This window comes from Eptatretus burgeri, chromosome 2, assembly GCF_056783735.1.
Source record: "Eptatretus burgeri isolate ZD-2024b chromosome 2, Ebu_testis_v1, whole genome shotgun sequence".
In the NCBI taxonomy this organism is placed as follows: Eukaryota; Metazoa; Chordata; class Myxini; order Myxiniformes; family Myxinidae; genus Eptatretus; species Eptatretus burgeri.
In genome coordinates this window covers 3,985,314-4,004,977 of record NC_140962.1, presented here as the reverse complement: position 1 = coordinate 4,004,977, position 19,664 = coordinate 3,985,314, and the positions used below count along the sequence as shown (strand labels likewise).

Genomic DNA, 19,664 nt, shown 5'->3' with positions numbered 1-19,664 from the left:
CAAAAACAATGTATACAGCGATTTGTAAATATGTAGATGAGGCATTCGATGATATGAGTGAAGAAAGTGAAAAAAAAATCATTTTGAGTGCTTTATTGTGAATAAACTGTTGTGGCCTATTCAAACTCAAGGCATTGTTGAGTAGGCCAAACAAAATGGCGACTTAAGACCCCAGCGAGGGAGAGAGAGGTGACCGGGGATGCATGGAGGTATCCAATGATGCGCCTGATAAAGGATATAATTAAATAAGGTGATTAATGATCTTCAAAATTGGTGTTTTAATTCACCCAAACACCCAATTTTCACTCTTGCACTCCCTAGGAGTTCCCTTTGTATGTATGCAAAGTTTCAGGCTGCTAGGTTTCATGGTTTTGGAGTTATGGAGGACACACACACACACACACACACACACACACACACACACACACACACACACTGATTGACACACTCTGACATGATATCGATGCATGTCCCAATTGCTTCTCCAATATTCCTTTTTCTCTTCTTCCTTCAGATTGTGTCAATGATTGGAAAGACTGGTGTGGAAGAATTTGGGAATATTTCGGGTTCAATTACTACCTCTGCAGTTGGAGACACCATAAGCTACGTTCCAGATTTGTTGTATCACTACAGCTGTCTCTATGCACTCAGCTATCTTCTATCTTCTGCACAATTTACAGTGTAAAAACATGATAAAATCAGTGAAGCAAATCGAGTACATAATCTTCAGTGCCTTTTGAAAGTCTACATCCCCTTTCAAATTTTTCACCTTTTGTTGCCTTATAGCCTGTAATTAAATTGCATCAAATCAGACTTTTCCCACCTTTATTTACACATTGTAACCCACAACTTCCAAGTGAAAAACACATTCTACAAATTAAAAAAAATTAATTTTAAAAACCAACACTAGAATATCTTGGCTGGATAAGTGTCCACCCCCCTTATAATAGCAATTGTAAATTGGCTAAGGTGTAACCAATCGCCTAAAATCACACACCTCGTTAATTGACCCCCACTTGTGTTAAATTGTAGTGATTCTGATTTCAGAATAAAATCAGCTGTTTCTGTAGGTTTCCTCTGCTGGGTAGTGCATTTCACAGCAAAGACTCAACCATGAGCACAAGGAGCTTTCAAAAGACCTCCGTCAGCATGTTGTGGAAAGGCACAGATCAGGGGATGGGTCTAAAAATATTTCAAAGGCCTTGCATATCCCTTGGAGCACAATCAAGACAATCATTAGGAAGTGGAAGGTGTATGGTACCACCAAGTTCCTGACGAGATCAGGCCGTCCCTCCAAACTGGATGACCAAGCAAGGAGGACACTGATCAGAGAGGCCTCCAAGAGGCCAATGGCAACTTTTAAAGAGCTACATGCCTTTATGGCAAAGACTGGTCACTGTGTGCACGTGACAAAAGTAACTCAAGTACTCCACAAGTCTGGCATGTAAGGTAGGGTGGCAAGAAGAAAGTCATTACTCAAAACAGCCCACCTTGAGTTCCGTTTAAGGTTTGCAAAAACCCACTCTGGAGATTCTGAAGCCATGTGGCAAAAAGTTTTGTGGTCTGATGAAACCAAGATGGAACATTTTGGCCTAAATGCAAAACGTTACATTTAGCACAAACCCAACACAGGACATCACCCAAATAATACTGTGAAGTATGGTGGTGGCAGCATCATGTTTTGGGGGTGTTTCTTATCAGCAGGGAATGGGGCACTTGTTAGAATAGAAGGGAAAATGGATGGAGCAAAATACAGGAAAATCCGAGAGGAAAACCTGCTGCCCTCTGCAAGAAAGCTGAAATTGGGACGGAAGTTCACCTTTCAGCATGACAACGACCCAAAGCACACAGCCAAAGCTACACTGGAGTGGCTAAGGAACAAAAAGATTAATGTCCTTGAGTGGTTGTCAGAGCCCCAACCTATACCCAATGGAAAATCTGTGGCATGACTTTGCCATCCATCAACGGTCCCCACGTAACTTGACTGAGCTTGAACAGTTTTGCACAGAAGAATGGACAAATATTGCCCAATCAAGGTGTGCAAAGTTGGTCGAGACCTATCCCAACAGTCTCACTGCTGTAGTTGCTGTCAAAGGTGCTTCCACCAAGTATTTACTCGGGGGGGGGGGGGTGGGGGGGAGGGGGGTGGACACTTATGCAACCAAGATATTCTAGTTTTATATTTTTAATTAATTTTATGAAATTAGTTTTTCACCTGGAAGTTGTGGGTTATGATGTGTAAATAAAGGTGAAAAAGTCTGATTTAAGGCAATTTAATTCCAGGCTCTCAGGCAACAAAAGGTGAAAAATTTTAAAGGGGGTGTTGACTTTCTCTCGGCACTGTACATCATTAAGTCACATAATTTAGCTGACTTGAGCTGACATAAGCACAAGGGTTATAATTGTTACCAATGACGAGGTACAGCTTGCCAGCTCAACTCTTGTGTGTGTGTGTGTGGGGGGGGGGGGGGGGGAGTACACTCCATACCAATGAAGGCCAGTGAGCCAGAAAGAAACATGTCCATCAATTCCCTTCCCGGAGGGTTTTCTGGCATTACAAAAAAAATGCCTTTTGGAACCTTTATGTTGGCTAATGATACTGTGGGTATCAGTGCAGCAGCTGACACACTTTTTAAAAATTTGAATCGGCAGTTCTGTGTCTTTCAGAGACTGCAACTAAATGTGAATTACATATGCAAATTATAATTCAATGTATAACTAGAATGACGCTCGGTAGAGCGCATACCTCAACCAGGCTGAACAGTTGATGTTTTGTATCCCACTGATAGGCCATATCTGCATTCATACCTGAACCAAAATCTAATAAGCTTGTTCTCGTCACCTACCCAACTCCTCCACCAAGTTTTGTCATAATCCGTCCACAACTTTTAGAGATATCGTGCTACATATCGTATGTATATTGCACATGGGCAGACAATATTTCCAAGATGGCCTTCAACACCAGCCTCCTGGACATTCTTCGTTGTGAAAGATCTTTCCTTGGCCAGTCTGAAGTTTTGACAACCTACAAGCCCTTCATTCGCAGCTTGATGGAGTAGTGCTCTCCCCTTTAGGCTGGCGCCCCTAACTCGCACCTTGCCATTCTTGATTTTTGAACCCTTTACAGTTCTTCTCTCTCACTTGTGGAACCAACTTTTCCAGTCTGTTCAGTTCCATTCTTCCTTCCAGATCTTCAAGACAGGACTCAGATAATAGGAATTAAGTATTACAAGATGCAAACTCAGTGACCAACTCGACAACACCATCACATCATTCACTCACACACAAACAACAAAAAATATTCGAAAACATGAAACATTTGTTGGCTCTCTGCCCTGCCAACATCTCCAATTTACATCTAAAACACCTTGGAGCACACTGCACATCAGCCCTCACAAATATAAGCAACTTCTCCGACCAACACTCAAAAATTCCCCAAATCTGAAAACGAGGCGAAATCATTACCCTCCTAAAACCAAACAAATAACCCACCAAAGCAGCTTCCTACACACCTATCACATTACTTTACACAACTTGCCTAATACTTGCACTCCCTTCACAACCTAACACGGATTCAGACCAAACCACTCCACTACCACTCACAAAGAACCTCACACAGAAACACCTCTGACGGCTTCAACAGCAGAAAACCACCAAAAAGCACCACTCTCATCACAACAGACATCAGCAAAGTAATTTGACACCACCCGAAAACTCTTATTCACAAACAAAATACTCAACACCAACATGTACATTGCACAGCAGCACCAAACGCTGGCTGGCCAACTACCTATCGTGCACACAGTCAGACGTAACTTTCACCCGCAGGTCATCACGCACACGATACTTTCCTCATGGAGTCCCTCAAGGCTCAATCCTCGACCCAACACTCTTGAATCTTTTCACACTTCGGGCACTTACAGGCCACCAACTTTGCACACCACAAAGAAACAACATCATTAATATACAAACGGTACATTAGATCAGTCACTGACTCCGCCAGCTCATCCAGGGCCTCCAGTCTATCAAACACACACATGTCAACACCCTGCAGACCATGCAAAACAAAGCCCTTTGCATCATCACATGTTGTTCATGAACAACGCCCATCAAATACCAACACATAGAGACATAAATGTTAAAAATCAAGGACCACTTTTACCTGAGAGGTGAGCAGTACCTTGCAGCTGCAAGTGCTAACTCTAATCACCCATGCCACAACATGTTCAACCAACCACAGACCCCGAGACACATTAAGACTGCACCACAAAGACACGACAACGACATCTTTCACAACACCCCCACCAAGCGGCAATAACAACAAAAAACACATCATTACCCACATCACTTTAAATGCAATCAACAACGTGGGTCCAAACAGTTTATTGGGCACTGAACCCCCACCATCGGCCACACAGAGAAATTACTTCCCAGGTCTAATCATGTTGACCTTTCACGTCTCCACTGTGGACACCACCCACAGGTTTTACAGTACTGTACAAACATAGACTCAACGACACCACTGATCTCTGCCAGGCTGCTTCACACACAACAAAACACATTATGGAAGACTACACAGCCCTGGCTCCACAAAGGCAAGACCTCAACATCATATCCATGAGGGATCTTTGGCTCACTCCCAGTAGATTTAATGGCTATCTCTGTGCCATGGGCTTGTTTGAGCAGAACTGACCGGGGCTAATCAACAACTCCCAACTGTCCCTTTGAAGATATAAATCTTACTCCATATTTAACACCACAAGGCTGGTTTACAATGTTGGATTGAGGGTAAGGAAGTTGGGAGTCAAAATGAGCAAAGTTATCAAACAAAAACTTCATGGAAGCAAAGCAGCAAGGAGAGAGGTGGTTGGGGGAGGGGGAGGGGTGTGGAGTTGGGGGTGGTGGTGGTGGAGTGGGGGACCGCCCGTTCTCTACTGTTCTCATCTTTACTAATCAATGAATGCCCCCATACGATTGATTTTATAAAGCAGGGTGGAGTTCTCCGAATTGTCTTGTATGGCACAACCTCACTCCACCCTCTTCTGCAAGGAGCAACCATTCCCATGGGCTCTGCATTGGGGGGTTCTTTGAGAAACCAGCTCAGTGGGGATTGATGAGTAAAAGTCTCATACGGATCCATGACAGGCCCTTCCAGGGAGGACCTGACGGATCAGCCACAACAGTGATGGTTCTTCGTTAAACAAATACCCAACCCAACTAAAAATCACAAGACATTAAGATTATATTCTTAAGTTTTTTTTAAAAAGTTTTCCATAACGTTTGTTGTGCACTTAAAGGGGTCACTGAGCCAAATATAGTGATGAGGCTCTGCTTTGTTAAATTTTCCTGTCAATACATGGCACCAAAAGTGCTCTTACTAATAACAAATTCCTTAAAGCATTCCTTCAAAAAAGTCTCCTTTTCTGAGCTTCAATCGACTGTATGTTAGTCATTTATTTAAATTTAATATGTTTAAATTTTATCTTTGCCATTAGCTACTTTTATTTACCCGATTTAACACTGTTTAATTTTTATCGGTTGTTTATAATGCCCTATAAACATAGTGCCCTATAAATATGTTACTGCCCTATAAATATGTTACTCCTTTTAGTTGTTCCGTTGTGTTGTAATAGTTTGTGGCTTGTTTCTCTCAAACTTATTCTGTTCTTTTTTGTTCTCTCTCACCATACCCCTTTCCCCTTCTACCACTTCATTTCCCCAGAGCATCAGCTGTGATATCATACCATCAAGGAAATGGATCATTTCAAAGTACTTTACATCTTCAACTGTATAATGTAAGAAGGAGAAGGAGATCAATTGGGGGGGAAAGGGTAGAAAGCAGATTCTAAGCTAAGGAGTAATCTCACCAATGTTTTATGCTGAACCCCTTCACTAAAGGGGCAAGGTACAATGATCATACAGAGATTTACGCATATGCTCGTCCTTGATCGTCTTCAAATAAATGCGGACCGAAAATGCGGTCTGACGTTATTCCGCACTACACAGTAACGCATGCTCCAAGCGATGCCCCCCTTTGCAGGTCACACGGTTGTGTATAAGTCCATATTCCACTGTTTTGGATGTTTACAAGGCCCCTCAAATTTAAATGAGCTTCTCCTGCAATCAACAGTTTTTCTGTGAAACTCATCGTCACACCTTCCACCAAAACAAGAAGTTGGTTGGCGAACTGTAATCGGCTGGCATGGTTATGTGGCTTTAATTATTGGACAAGGTGTATGTTGTAGGGATATTGATGTAAGACCTTCGTCAAAAATGGGTTGGAATGGAGATTTTGATCATCCTAATTCCAGTGAGAAACATCACATAGACTTTTGAGGACTTTGTGTATTGCAAATCACACAGCCTAGCTGCGCTCTCTTGTGTCTGAGTAGAACACGAAAGACCTACACGTGACTTATCACCGACACTTCCTCTTTCACAGAAACCTTCAACACATCTCTTAATGACATGCCTCCAATGAGCTAAATGAACATCAACCTTTCGTCAGGAGGCACGTTATGCTTGAATAATGGACCTCCCAGTTTTGAAGTATCCAGTAGTTCAACAATCGCAGCACTTTTTTGAACCAACCACCGATTCATGTTGAATCTTCAAGACCACAGCTTTAATCTTAAAAAAAAACAAAAACATTGTTAGAAGTTAAAATCAATGACACATTTGAAGCCAAAATATATATACTACTTTCTGGGATAACCTGTATACACAATATGGATGAAACACTCGATTAGAGACCCAGAAGCATGAGTGATAGCGCAGGTGAATAAGGGAGAGGTGGTCCTAATGAAAGGAGATTAAGTCACTGTAATTATAGCTGAGATAATGTATGATTAGGCATTGAGAGAAATGGCAGATTACAATACAGAACAGTTAATGTTGTTTAACTGTTATAAATAGTGATGCCTTCAAAGCTTGTTCAATAAATGGCCAACAAAGATAGGCTCAGTAGCCCATATGCTGTAAGTAGTCCAGGAGAGCAGAAAAACAACACAGATTACTCAGAGATTTTGCCCACTTGACCCAGCAGGAAGAGAGGATGGTTTAAGGAGATCCTGATATAAATTTTCACTGATGGGGTAAACCTGCTGCCTCCTTTCATGTTCTGCCATGTCTGGAGGAGACAGGACTCACCCGCCCCAATCAGTTGGTATGATGGTCAGCATCGTCGTTCCTTCTCGGTCTGCCCAAGGGCAGATTTTGTGCTTCTGAAGCAACTTCATGTTTCGGATTACACTGGGTGATTTATCATTACCTTCCAAAAGTGGTAGTTTGGGTAGAAAATTGGAACTTGGCCAGACTGTCGACGATAACACATTGATCTGAATTAAAAGATGCCACAACGTCAATACCTCCTCCCGGCTAAAACTAGCAAAAAGATCTGCAGCTCAACATCTTCCTGAGGGATGGCACACTCAAAACAATCCCACAGTTTAGAGTTTGGTCAACAATGGAACCCAGACTAAATCATTCATACAGTAGGTAAGTGCACTGATTCTGCATCATCCTTTTAAACAATGGCAAATGAAAGCATCTTAAAAGTAATATAATGCAAACAGGTATGTTGATCTATGTTAGTGGAACACTCTATCGTAGAAGAACACATTTACTGCACTAAGACCACTCAACAATGAGGCACGTATGGGTTAATCCATAGGTGTGTGTATAGTATCCAAGTTATCCATAGCAAGCGGTTTCATAACTGAATACACCCCACATATACTCGGTCTCGGGGCCTTTTATTTATCTGTCACTTGTGTAATGAAACAAGCTCAAATGAGCTAAGATCCTCGTCCTCTTAATGATGACGTCATAAAAACGAATATGACGTCATTGTGATGTATCAGGTTTGCGATAAATTATCTGTGCCGATTACAACCACACAGGCTTGATTCCCGCAAACAAAATTCAAATGGCTTGCCTAGTTTCGGAGATAATGGTATAGGCGATTTCCATTAGCGGCGATATTATGATGTTAACTCCTCCTCGTGGAGGATCTCTAAGTCTTACTCACGTTGTTGTTCTTCATCTTCTTCTTGTGGAGTTTTTTGTTTCACAGCCTACAGTTTTCATCGAAACTTCCTGAAACTTGGCATATATATGTAGAAATACCCTGCGCAGACGTTAACCATCTCCAATTTTGAAAATTCCTCCTAGAAAAAAAGTTATGACGTCAAAAAATCTCCGCTAATGGAAATCACCTAAAAAATTATCTCTGAAACTCGTGTGGGGGCCCCTCGTTATCTTGGGGCCCCATGACATTGCATGGGTTGCATGGCCCTAACACCATTTAACACTGTTTAAATGCAGTATCAAGTACCCATCCGAAGTTGCCCTGATGGACAATGATTGGATAATGGAGTTGGGTGTTACTTATAATCCACTTGTACTGTATGTTAGGGGTAGGGAAAGATGTATGGTGAATTTGAGAGAAAGTTTGTTGGCAATGGATAAAAAAGTGTGCAGTGAGTGAGGTATGTTATAATTTATATAGGGCAGGCAGGATAGCTTAAGGTATGCATTATTACCTTTGAGCTGTCCACTCTGCGTTTGAATCTTCACTCGGTTCTAAACTCTCACCCTGGTGGTTCACTTACAGTACAAGGGATTAATGTGTGCGAGTCTCTCAGATAGTTATTAAACTGGGTGATCCGTTTGCTGGTTTTACTTTGTGGACATTTAAAAAAAATTACACAATGTCCTGCACGAAGAGGAAGCGAGTTATTGCCAGCACTCTAATCAAAATCACAATTCCTGTCTAAACTGCGAGTAGCAAGTGGTCTCATCTTCTCATACACTCTTTGACACCAGGTTACTCTTCTTGCTATCTCTGAGTGTGGTTGCTGTGTGGGCTGCTGCTGCTGCTTTGCTACAAACACATTCACACTCCCAGGTATTAGCATGTCACGTGTGAATGTGAAAGGGCAGCCCTTATTATAATCACCATTATATGAATGATAGGATGGAAAATGCTGCAATTGTGAGTAAACAAATGAATTTTAAGCAGTAATAGATGATTGTTGATGTTTTAACTCTTTTCTTGTTTGTGACTTTTATAATAATCAGTTATTTGTTTTGTAATTGCATAGGACTCGACCTACACCGACCTCCTAATAATTCCACAAAAAGGAATTCCACTGAAGACTCGGATCTTTGCTGCATTAAAGGCAACGGATCTTGACAGGAGGTCTGTCAATGTGTAGAAATATGTTCACATGAGTGAATGTGTGTATTTTTTTTATTTTTTTATTTACCTTTAACTTCATGAAATCGTAAACAAACGTCAAACTTTCAAAAACTCAGAATTACAAGTTATAATGATCACATTTGCAATTCAAATCTGCATATCGGGTGGAAAAAAACGCGAGATTATCAAAATTGAGCATCAAAGCAAATTTTGAACATGAGTACATGCCCGTATGTGCGTGCCCGCACGTGCGTGCCCGTACGTGCAAAAAAAAAAAAACTTTAAAACCGCTTGCCAGAAACAACCACACAGGCCGTTCCTTCGCTCTTGCATGCCTGTACGTGCGTGGCCGTACGTGCGTAACCGTACGTGCGTGATCGTACGTGCAAACCAAAAAAAAAAACTTTCAAACAACCACACAGGCCGTTCCTTCGCTGTCATAAACGACAACTGGATTGGGGCATTGTGTTTAAGAAAATCGAGAAAGAGATTGAGAAAGTACAGAAATTGAGAAAGAAAGAATACAGTAAGTCGATAAATCGAGAAAAAAATCGAGAAAGAATACAATAAGTCATCACTATCCGGAAGTCCGGAAGTTAAGTCCTCACTGTCCGGAAGTTCGCATATCGCAGTTCCGATTATTCGCAATTTAGTTTTAATGTCCAATTATTCAATTAGCGCCAACGTATTTTGCCTTTTCGCAATGTCATCGCAAGGAAAAACACAAAGAGAAGAGAAGAGAAAAATGAAAAAAAGAAAAAAAACGTACGTGCAAAAAAACCCCCCAAAAAAACAACTTTCAAACAACCACACAGGCCGTTCCTTTGCTCTCGTAAACGACGACTGGATTGGGGCATTGTGTTTATCTTTAAATGCGCATAAGAAATCGAGAAATTATTAGAATACATTGTCATCACTATCCGGAAGTGGTGCGTGCCCGTACGGAATGTTCACATCATTCCACGAATTATCACTTTCATTGAAGTAACAACTGCTGTGATACTTACACACACAGAGTTAATTAAAATCCAAATTAAAATCAAGTTTACCTCCATGTCTTTGCTTGCCATGACATTCGCTGCCATTGACCATTGCCACTCCGACACCACGGAAACTAAGGCACCAATCCCCATTGTAACCGGCACGGCACGTGACGTCATCGTCGGCCGGCCGCGCACCGGCCTACGCAGCCACGCCTACGCAGCAACATGTCCTTTCATTGGTTGGTAAATAAATGGCCATGACTTGAGAAGCACTTGTCCGATTAATATCAAACCTTGAAAAGGCACATCCACAGGGCCTCAGCAATATACCTGGCAAGTTTCAATTCGATCGGACCAGTGGTTGTCGAGAAACAGCGGTCACACACACACACACACACACACACACACACACACACACACACACACACACACACACACACACACACACACACACACACACACACACACACACACACAGATATTGCTGGAATTATAGATAGATGATGATTGAAAAAAGGAATGAAAGTCATACTCAGTCAAGCAATACATGTGTGAGATGTCACCAGAAAGAACATGCCTCCCTCCAGAGAAAAAAATCATATCATGCTGTATGCCAATATGACCTTCTACATCCTTGTGAGCGAGAGCTTGGTTTGAAACAGTTTAGTGGTGCAACTTAGTTGTGTTCTCCCTCCCTCCATGGAGAAATACAGTCACCTAACTGATTCCATCCACCCATCCATTGGGACCATACTCTGTACAGAGCGTTGGTGCTGCCAAAGTAGTCTCCTTGGCTATTGGACACAATCCTGGACGGTTCGCCACTCCGACACAGGATACCATCAATCTGGCACTCATTTTGCCAACCTTGGAAGGATGACAGGCAGAGTCAACCCCACCTGGTGTAAATTCAACAGCCGAGTGGGATTTGAACTCAGGATCCTAGGATCCCAAGCCTACCACCCGAACCATTAAGCCAACACCAGGCTTACCTAAGTGATTGCAGACAGTAAAACCTCAGGCATGCAGTGTTGCACAACCTTCCAAGTCAATCAGATGAGCACAAAGAGAGTAGATCAGAGCCAAGAAGAGTTTAAAAGCTTCTATGAATGGAATATTTAAGGATGCTATCCTCAAATGTGATGATGTCACTCACCCAGCTGCAGTACCATCAAAGCAACCACAACTTGCTCTGTCAAGAAAGAATACTTAACCTTGTCAATGATCGTGTCGGTCTGCTTCGGCAGACAATTCCGATGATAAAATGAAGAATTAGTCTTGCTGGTGAAGGCTAGTATCGATCTGCGTCAGCAGACAGGCAGAACATTGGATGAAATCAACAGAATGTTGATTGAAGTATGCTGTAACCACTGTGGGGAGCAAGGAGAAGGGTGATGTTTTGAGCTTTAACCCTTCATCAGAGCAAAATAGGGTTAACACTAAAAGCTTCAGCTTCAACCCACTTCCTACAACGGTTAACGTACTCCAATCAATGTCCTGTTGATGTTATCCATAATTCGAACGATACGTTTAATCAACTGAAAGTTGACAAAGCCATGCTAACCACTGTGGGAATTAATGTAAAGTTGCTTTTGCTCTGACATAAGGCGAACCCCTCAAACCTCAGATCTACTTTGTTTCCCATGTCTGTTGGCATACCATTGTCAAGTCAACTTATGCCGGATAAAACCAATCATTTGCTCTTATAAGGACCTTGAATTGATAAATAATATCATATATTTTAATCTCTGCAATCTGGCACACCTGGTACTTGTACAAGTCTTCATTGCAGCCTTGGTACTGAAAACAATTACGCAAAGTCGATATCTTATATTCTCCGGATTAATTTTCATCCCATGAGCATCCTATCTGCAGATAGCCTACTTTATTGCCACGAAGACCAGGAAAAGGTCATCCTGTCATCAATAAGCGTCTCTCCATTATGATCAAAGTGATACGACATTCCGGCACACGATTTTAAACTCTATTCATAGGTTCACTTTTCAGGATCCTCTTCATCATGTTCTATGTGAATCCTTACAAGGAAATAAAATACAGAGATAAATACAGACGGATGGAGTCAGGCATATCCGTTTTCATGTCTAAAATTACATGAAATCATTCACTCAATTTACTGCACCAAGAACACTCAACAACGAGGCACCGACAGCTGATTCATATCAATTTTGAAAAAAAAAATTAAAGAAAGTTCCATTCAAATATTTTTAATGGTGCATTTTTTTTTCACAAAAGGATGTGAGCTGAAAATTACACATAGTGGACAATAAAAAACAAACAAGGAAGCACCAGGGTACCCAGGCCATACAATATACACGAAAAGTATGAGGCCACCACACATAATGCCTGGTGTTGGCTTAATGGTTGGGGTGGCAGGCTTTGGATCCGAGGGTCCTGAATTCAACTCCTGCTCAGCTGTTGAATTAATACCAGGTGGGGTTAACTCTGCCTGTCATCCTTCCGAGGTCGGCAAAATGAGTGCCAGCCGGTATCCTGCGTCGGAGTGGCGACCCGTCCAGGATTGTGTCCAATAGCCAAGGAGACCGCTTCAACAGAACCAACGCTCTGCACAGAGTGTTGTCCCAATCTTCTCCTCCTCCTCCACCACACACATGTGACCAGCGTAGATGCAAGAGGAGACCTCAGTGACTTGAATGGGATGTAATTGTTGGTGCGCATTTGGCAGGTGCTTCAGTGACAATGGCTATGGAAATTGCTAACATGTCAAGAGGAGCTGTTTTGAAGGTGATGTCAGCCGGGAAAAAGAAGGAAAGACATCATCATGGAAGGGCAACATTGGGCGGAAATGCATACTTCACAAGCGCGATGCAAAACAGGAGAGTAATGGCAGTCAAACTGTGTAGAGTTCAACATGGGTTATGGGCATCCTGTATCGTCTAATAAGGGAACTTCAGAGGGCAGGATACCATAGCCGGGTTGTGATGCACAAACCGCTCATAACATCTGGCAATGCCCATTTGGGGGTCCAGTGGTGCAAGGAGCATAGGCAATGGACTCCTGAGCAGTGGAAGAATGTGATATGGTCTGATGAGTCTTCCTTCTCGATGAATGAACGTGGGCACATGTGGCGACAGCTCAGGGAGCTCGACAGCTCTGAGTGCCTGTTCCCAACAGGAAAAGGTTCTGGCGGTTCCATAATGGTGTTGGGCGCATTATCCTGGCATGCCCTGGGTCCACTCATTCTATTAGAAGGCAGTGGTTGATGCAGTGGTACTTGACCATCCTTCAGCATTATTTACATCCCATGATACAGCATTTCATCCCTGCTGGGAGGGGTGTCTTTCAGGATGATAATGCTCCAGTCTACAGAGCATGTATTATCACCAGGTGGTTTGAGGAGCATGAGGACGAAGTTACCCATCTTCCATGGCCCTCCCAATTGCCGGACCTTAATCCCACAGAGCATTTGTGGGACGATCTGGAGAGTCGCCGAAGACAGCGGTTTCCGCTTCCATCAAACCAACGTGAGTTGGAGGACTTCCTTGAGGAAGAATGGTGTCACATTCCTGCAGAACAGTTCCAGACCCTTGTTGACTCCATTCCACGTCATCCACGTCGTCCTGGATGCACGCGGTGGTCCAACACCCTACGAAAGTGACATTCTGGTGGTGTGTCCATTTTTTGTCCACTACCTGTATATCATGTTCAGATCGAGACATTCTCACTTTTTGAATTTTGACTTTTGTTATCTTTAACTGCAGGTCTCTTTGTCACACTGACCACTGTTATAGTGAAGAGTTTGAATGAGAAAACTGCTGTAAATCTGCAATTATAATTAAAACAAACATGTTCCTCAATGGTGAATATATTTGTTGACAAATGTCTCTTCTTTCTCTCAATTTGCTTCAGGTGGAATGTTCTGATGGATCATTGCTTTGCAACCCCAACCACTGACCCTGCTGATAAGATACAACATGATCTATTTTTGAGGTAAGATTTTGTGTCGACGACGAAGGCAAAATTATTTCGGAAACGAAGCTTTTGAAATGCTCATCATTTTATTCTCATTTCATCGACGAGGAACACACGCTGCCCGATGGGAGCATGCGTGGGTGGGGATGTGGTTGGCGGGCGGGGGGAGGTCGTGCGTTTTCAGGCCTTTTACCTTAATTTTACATTTTTTCACACTATGATGTGTGAAAATGATGTGCTTTAGACTCGGCTGTGGGGTGGGGTGTTATTGTCCTTACTACTGTTATTATTAACTGGAAGGGCACTTCGTGGAGCGCATACCTCCGACACATTACACCTGATCCACGAGAACGTATCGGGCCCAATACATTTTTGAAATATGCCACACAGTACTATTGTTGTGGGCCGGGGTTCGGTGGCGATAAACGACCACCAAGGGGAGCAGTAGGGTCGTCTCCACCGAACACCCCGGAATTTAGGTCGTGACTCTTGGATAAGTCCGAAAGGTCACGGGTCCCTTAACGGACCGTGGTCGCCAATATTACGACGGCGTGGTGTAGGCTTAATTGCCTAATTTCAATATACCTAAGTACCCACGTTGTCTAACTACCAGGGAAAACCACACCCTCGACGGACCTCCGGCGGAACGGGCCGTTTACCGAGCCCGATCCGGGCGTAAACCGAGCGGGGATTACTAAGGTCCGTCGGTCCAAATGAACAATTTACAGCACGAACGGCCTCCCTAATTCCCAATACGCACCGTGCTGAACCAATGAAAGAAAGTGACAGACAACGAGCTGGTACATTGAACAATTGGGGGTTTATTTTTCATGGGGGCAGGGGAGCACAAAGAGCAGAGTTATCTGAAAATGAGAAATGCAATTTACAAGGAACACAGGGCACTTAAACAGTTTCTACTTACAGGACAGCGCCACACACACAAACACACACACACACACACACACACACACACACACACACACACACACACACACACACACACACACACACACACACACACACACAATTCCCATTAGACAGAAGGACGGAATCTAACTATACACATACTTATCGAAATAACTAAGCTTAGGGACTGCTGTCTGTTTGTGTGCAAATGGCTTCCAGATTCATAACACTATATCATTTTTGGCCCTCATCTCTCAATGGTGAAGAATAACTTTAAAAAATAAATAATTCTCGTATCCAGATCTGAATCCGGATCTTCACCAAAATCGAATCAGTTCATCCTTGTCAGACACCGAAACCGTCCACAACTTCATGAGATGTCCTGTACACAGACAGACAGACAGAAAGGGGTGAAAGCGTAATCTCCTTCACCTTCGGTGGCGGAGATAATAATATTACTATTTTGTAATGACATTGATATATTATGATGCTGTTGTCGTAATTGCTGATGCACCATTTTGAATTTAAAGATGATGAATTGATTGATGTCCTGCTTCTTGTTCATGTGACGTTACGCCGGTGGCATGTTAATATTATTATCATTAATATTATCATTATGCCACGATCATTATTGTTGTTGTTATTATCAAATATGCTCTTTGAAATGACCATGGGAAAAGGGCACAATAACGTACAATGACGCTGAAGAGGACTTTTATTACTTTTGTTTTTGAGAAACAGCCTTGAAAAACACCCCTTGGGGAGGTGGGAGGATATTATTAAGACAATATTGTTTTGTAATAACATTAATATAATGCTATTATCAATGGTGTTGTTGTTACCTCCAACACCGAAGGTGAAGGAAGTTGTGTTCTCGCACCTTTGTGTCTGTTTGTCTGTGTACAGGATATCTCAAAAAAAGTGCGGACGGATCTGGATTAAATTTTGTGGACATGTTCGGTGTGTGACGAGGACGAACTGATTAGATTTTGGTGAAGATCTGGATCTGGATCCGAGTACTAGTATTTTTCAAGTGATTCTTCACCATCAAAGGGCGGACGAGCTCCTTGTGAGCCAACGGCCATCCATATCTAGTGCCCAACTGTGTCTGCGGACGTCCTCCTGCAGTTGGGTTACTTTTTTATTAGGAGGTTAGTGGCAGGATTTGCACTCCGGCCACCGTAAAACACTTCATTCCGCAAAACGCAAAAACGCCAAAAATCCTTAAAACCCACTCCGTGGGAGTACCTCCTGTGCAGCTTCCCTTCGCAGGGCAGCTCACCGGATGGCGGGATTGGGGCAAAGCCTTCGGGACCCCCAATCTTTGATGAAAGGAGGGAAACCACGGGGTAACATCCCTGGGTCAGATTGCGGGAGAGTGTGTCGGAATGGTGCTGAGGTGTCGTCCACCAGACGGCGGTCTCCTTGGGTTAACCTGAGGCGGTCCCTTTGGGTGGGTGCCTGGAATGTCCGATCCCTAAGAGAGGATGATCACCTGTCTCTGTTATCATCTGAGCTCAAGCGTTTGAACATCGGTATTGCAGCTCTCTCTGAGATTCAGAGATCGGATTGCGGCGAGATAATGGTGGGTGGTTACACCTACTATTGGTCTGGTCGCTCTGATGGTTACCATACCCAAGGAGTTGCTGTAGCTGTGTCCAATAAGCTGACCCCAATGATAATTGAGGTAACACCGGTCAACGAGCGTATTATGAGATTAAGGATTCGTCACTCCTTAGGTGTCATTTCTCTGGTCTCTGTTTATGCTCTGACTGAGGCGAGTGATCTCACCGTGAAGGACACATTCTACGCCACGCTCGAGTCTGTGGTTGATCAGTGCCCCAGAGGAGATACACTTCTAGTCTTGGGGGATTTCAATGCATCGACTGGAACTGATAGGGATGGTTATGAGGTGTGTGTTGGTCCCCATGGGTCAGGAACTATGAACCAGAATAGCACTAAGTTCCTTGACTTTGCAAGAAGTCATGGACTTAGGGTGGCTGGTTCATGGTTTCAGCGCCCACAAGCTCATCGCTGGACTTGGTATTCCAATTCTGGCGGTGTGGCAAAGGAGATTGACCATGTCCTCGTTGACGGTCGCTGGAGGATGATCCAGAACTGCAGGGTCTACCGGAGTGCTCAATTCCTCAGTACTGACCACCGGCTTGTTGTAGCAACTCTAAAGCTGCACCTTAAATCCTGGAGAATGGTACCATCCCAGCCCAGGCTGGATGTTGGCAAGCTCAAGAATGAGAGAGTAGCTGAGGAGTTTGCGAACAGGCTGAGTGGACACTTGGGGTGTATGGGTGCTTTGGGGGTCCTCTAGAGTTGTGGAGTGCCTTCAAGACCACTGTCCTTGATGTTGCCGGTGGATGTCTTGGAACTCACCGCAGGGCAAAGAAGAATTTTGTCTCTCAAGGGACACTGGATACCATTGACCAGAGTCGCAGGGCCAGGCTGAATGGCAGAGCTGAGCTGTTCAGGGAGCTGAGGCGTAAAATTGTACGTGGACTAAGGGTGGACAAGGAGGCCGATGTGCGAGGAATCTGTGAGGGGGTAGAGCATCACCTGTGGACAGGTGATTCTCGTCCCACTTACAGGGGAATTCGCGCATTGCGTTCATCTAAGCCCATCCGTCGGAGCACTGCAGTTAGAGCAGAGTGTTAGAGCAGCCTGGGGAGTCATGGATTCACTGGATCATGGGGTGTGGCGCTGCCGGTACCTGTGCGGGAGGACGAAAGTCCGAGTATTCAGGTCATTGGTGCTTCCAGTCTTGCTCTATGGACGCGAGACTTGGACTCTGACCAAGGAGCTGAGACAGAGACTTAATTCCTTTGGTACCAGGTCTCTTCGGAGAATCCTTGGCTATCGCTGGTCAGATTTTGTGTCCAACGAGCATTTGCTGAGAGAGACTCGGATGATATTTGTTACCTGCATGGTCCGTGAGCGTCAGTTGCAGCTGTATGGACATGTGGCTCGTTTTCCTGACGCTGATCCTGCTCACCAGATTCTCTCAGCGAGGGAGTCTCGTGAGTGGAGGAGGCCAGTGGGCCGACCACGTGCCTCATGGTTGCAGCAGGTTGACCATCATCTCAAGGAGATGGGGATGGGCCTGGAATCTGCCTGGGAGATGGCCAGACGGAGGCCCCTGGAGTATCGGTGGAAAGTGGACGCAGCGACGCGCCGTTCTGGCACATGCTCCCATATCTGATCTGACCTGAGAGATAGGGCTAAAAATGATATGGAGCATGATATCTCAAAAAGTTGTGGACGGATTCGGACGAAACTTGGTGGAAAGGTCGAATTGATTCGATTTTGGTAAAGGTCCGATTCCGGATCTGGATACGAGAATTAATTAATTTTTAAGGTGGTTCTTTACCATTGAGAGATAGGGCCAAAATCGATATTCTGTATGGCATGATATTTCAAAAATATATTTGGCCCGATATGTTGTTGTGGATCAGGCATTATGTGGTGGAGGTATATGCTCTACCGAGTGCCCTTCTAGTTACTTTTGTTCTTCGAAGCGGCCTTGGAAAAACACTACAATTAGCTATCATAACACAGATTCACACCTTAACGTGGATATCGCCCAAGGCGGAAACACCCTTGGGACGAGGCAAATGAAGTCGCTACAACCTTCATCATGTGACCCTTAGTCCTCCTGTAAAGTTTAGTTGAGATTGGATAAGTAATGACCGAATGTGTCGCAGTCAGACAGACAGACGGACACCAAATTGCACATTTTAGTTTGAAGGGCTTGAAGTATATTTGAAAGAGATAGGTGTGTGTGTGTGTGTGTTTTTTGTGTGTATAGTGTCAAAATTAATAATCCCAAATCTTTTCAGGTGCAGACGTGACCCTCAGACAGAAATTTCATCAAACGGAGATGGACAGATGGGAAGGTTTTCTTTTGAGTTGTTTCGGTTTCTCTATCAGAAGCACAAACAACTTACTACTCTTTATCTACATTGCCACATACGTTTGTGTCACATCAATGATTGCCACATGGTACATAAATTTTCCTGCTTTAGAGTGAAACATCAACAGATAAAGACACACACTAACCCTATATATTCACAGAAGAAATGTAAGCAGACACACACTATAATAATTCAGCAGGAGTTTGCTGATTTGGGCTCAACCAAGAATGACAAAGAATCTTACTTTATTTATTTCTTTTTCTTGTATACCAAATCTTATCCAGTGAAAAGTTATTTCATATATATATATATATATATATATATATATATATATATATATATATATATATATATATATATATGTATATATGTATATATATATATATATATACATATATGAACACGTACATACTGTATATACACATACATACATATTAATATATTCATATTCTCTTTTCTTCTTACCCAAATCCTCCCCTTCTCCATATTTATAAATTGAACTGTCATCATCCACATCAATCTAGAGAGTCTGTCCGAACTATCGCCTGCGCCGTTCTCCAAATGAGAATAATGGGGAAGTTGCCATGGTAACGGCTGGACCCATCATTGTTGGAATCGTGAATGGTAAGATGTGGATTGAATATAGTATTGAGATAGTTACTGTCATAATGTTCACAAAAGTTATGAATATTCCCGTAA

At 43.2% G+C, this 19,664-nt stretch overlaps 1 protein-coding gene across 1 annotated transcript in view; it reads left to right on the top strand.

Moving 5' to 3' along the window:
• Positions 1-19,664, top strand: part of LOC147031285 (zona pellucida-like domain-containing protein 1) — a 107,721-nt gene that overhangs the window by 75,071 nt on the left and 12,986 nt on the right. Inside the window, exons 4-9 of the mRNA XM_085861175.1 lie at positions 515-681; positions 5,723-5,795; positions 9,105-9,202; positions 14,074-14,154; positions 18,891-19,053; positions 19,490-19,589. Coding sequence (XP_085717301.1) covers positions 515-681; positions 5,723-5,795; positions 9,105-9,202; positions 14,074-14,154; positions 18,891-19,053; positions 19,490-19,589 — 682 coding nt within the window. The remainder of the gene's footprint in view (positions 1-514; positions 682-5,722; positions 5,796-9,104; positions 9,203-14,073; positions 14,155-18,890; positions 19,054-19,489; positions 19,590-19,664) is intronic.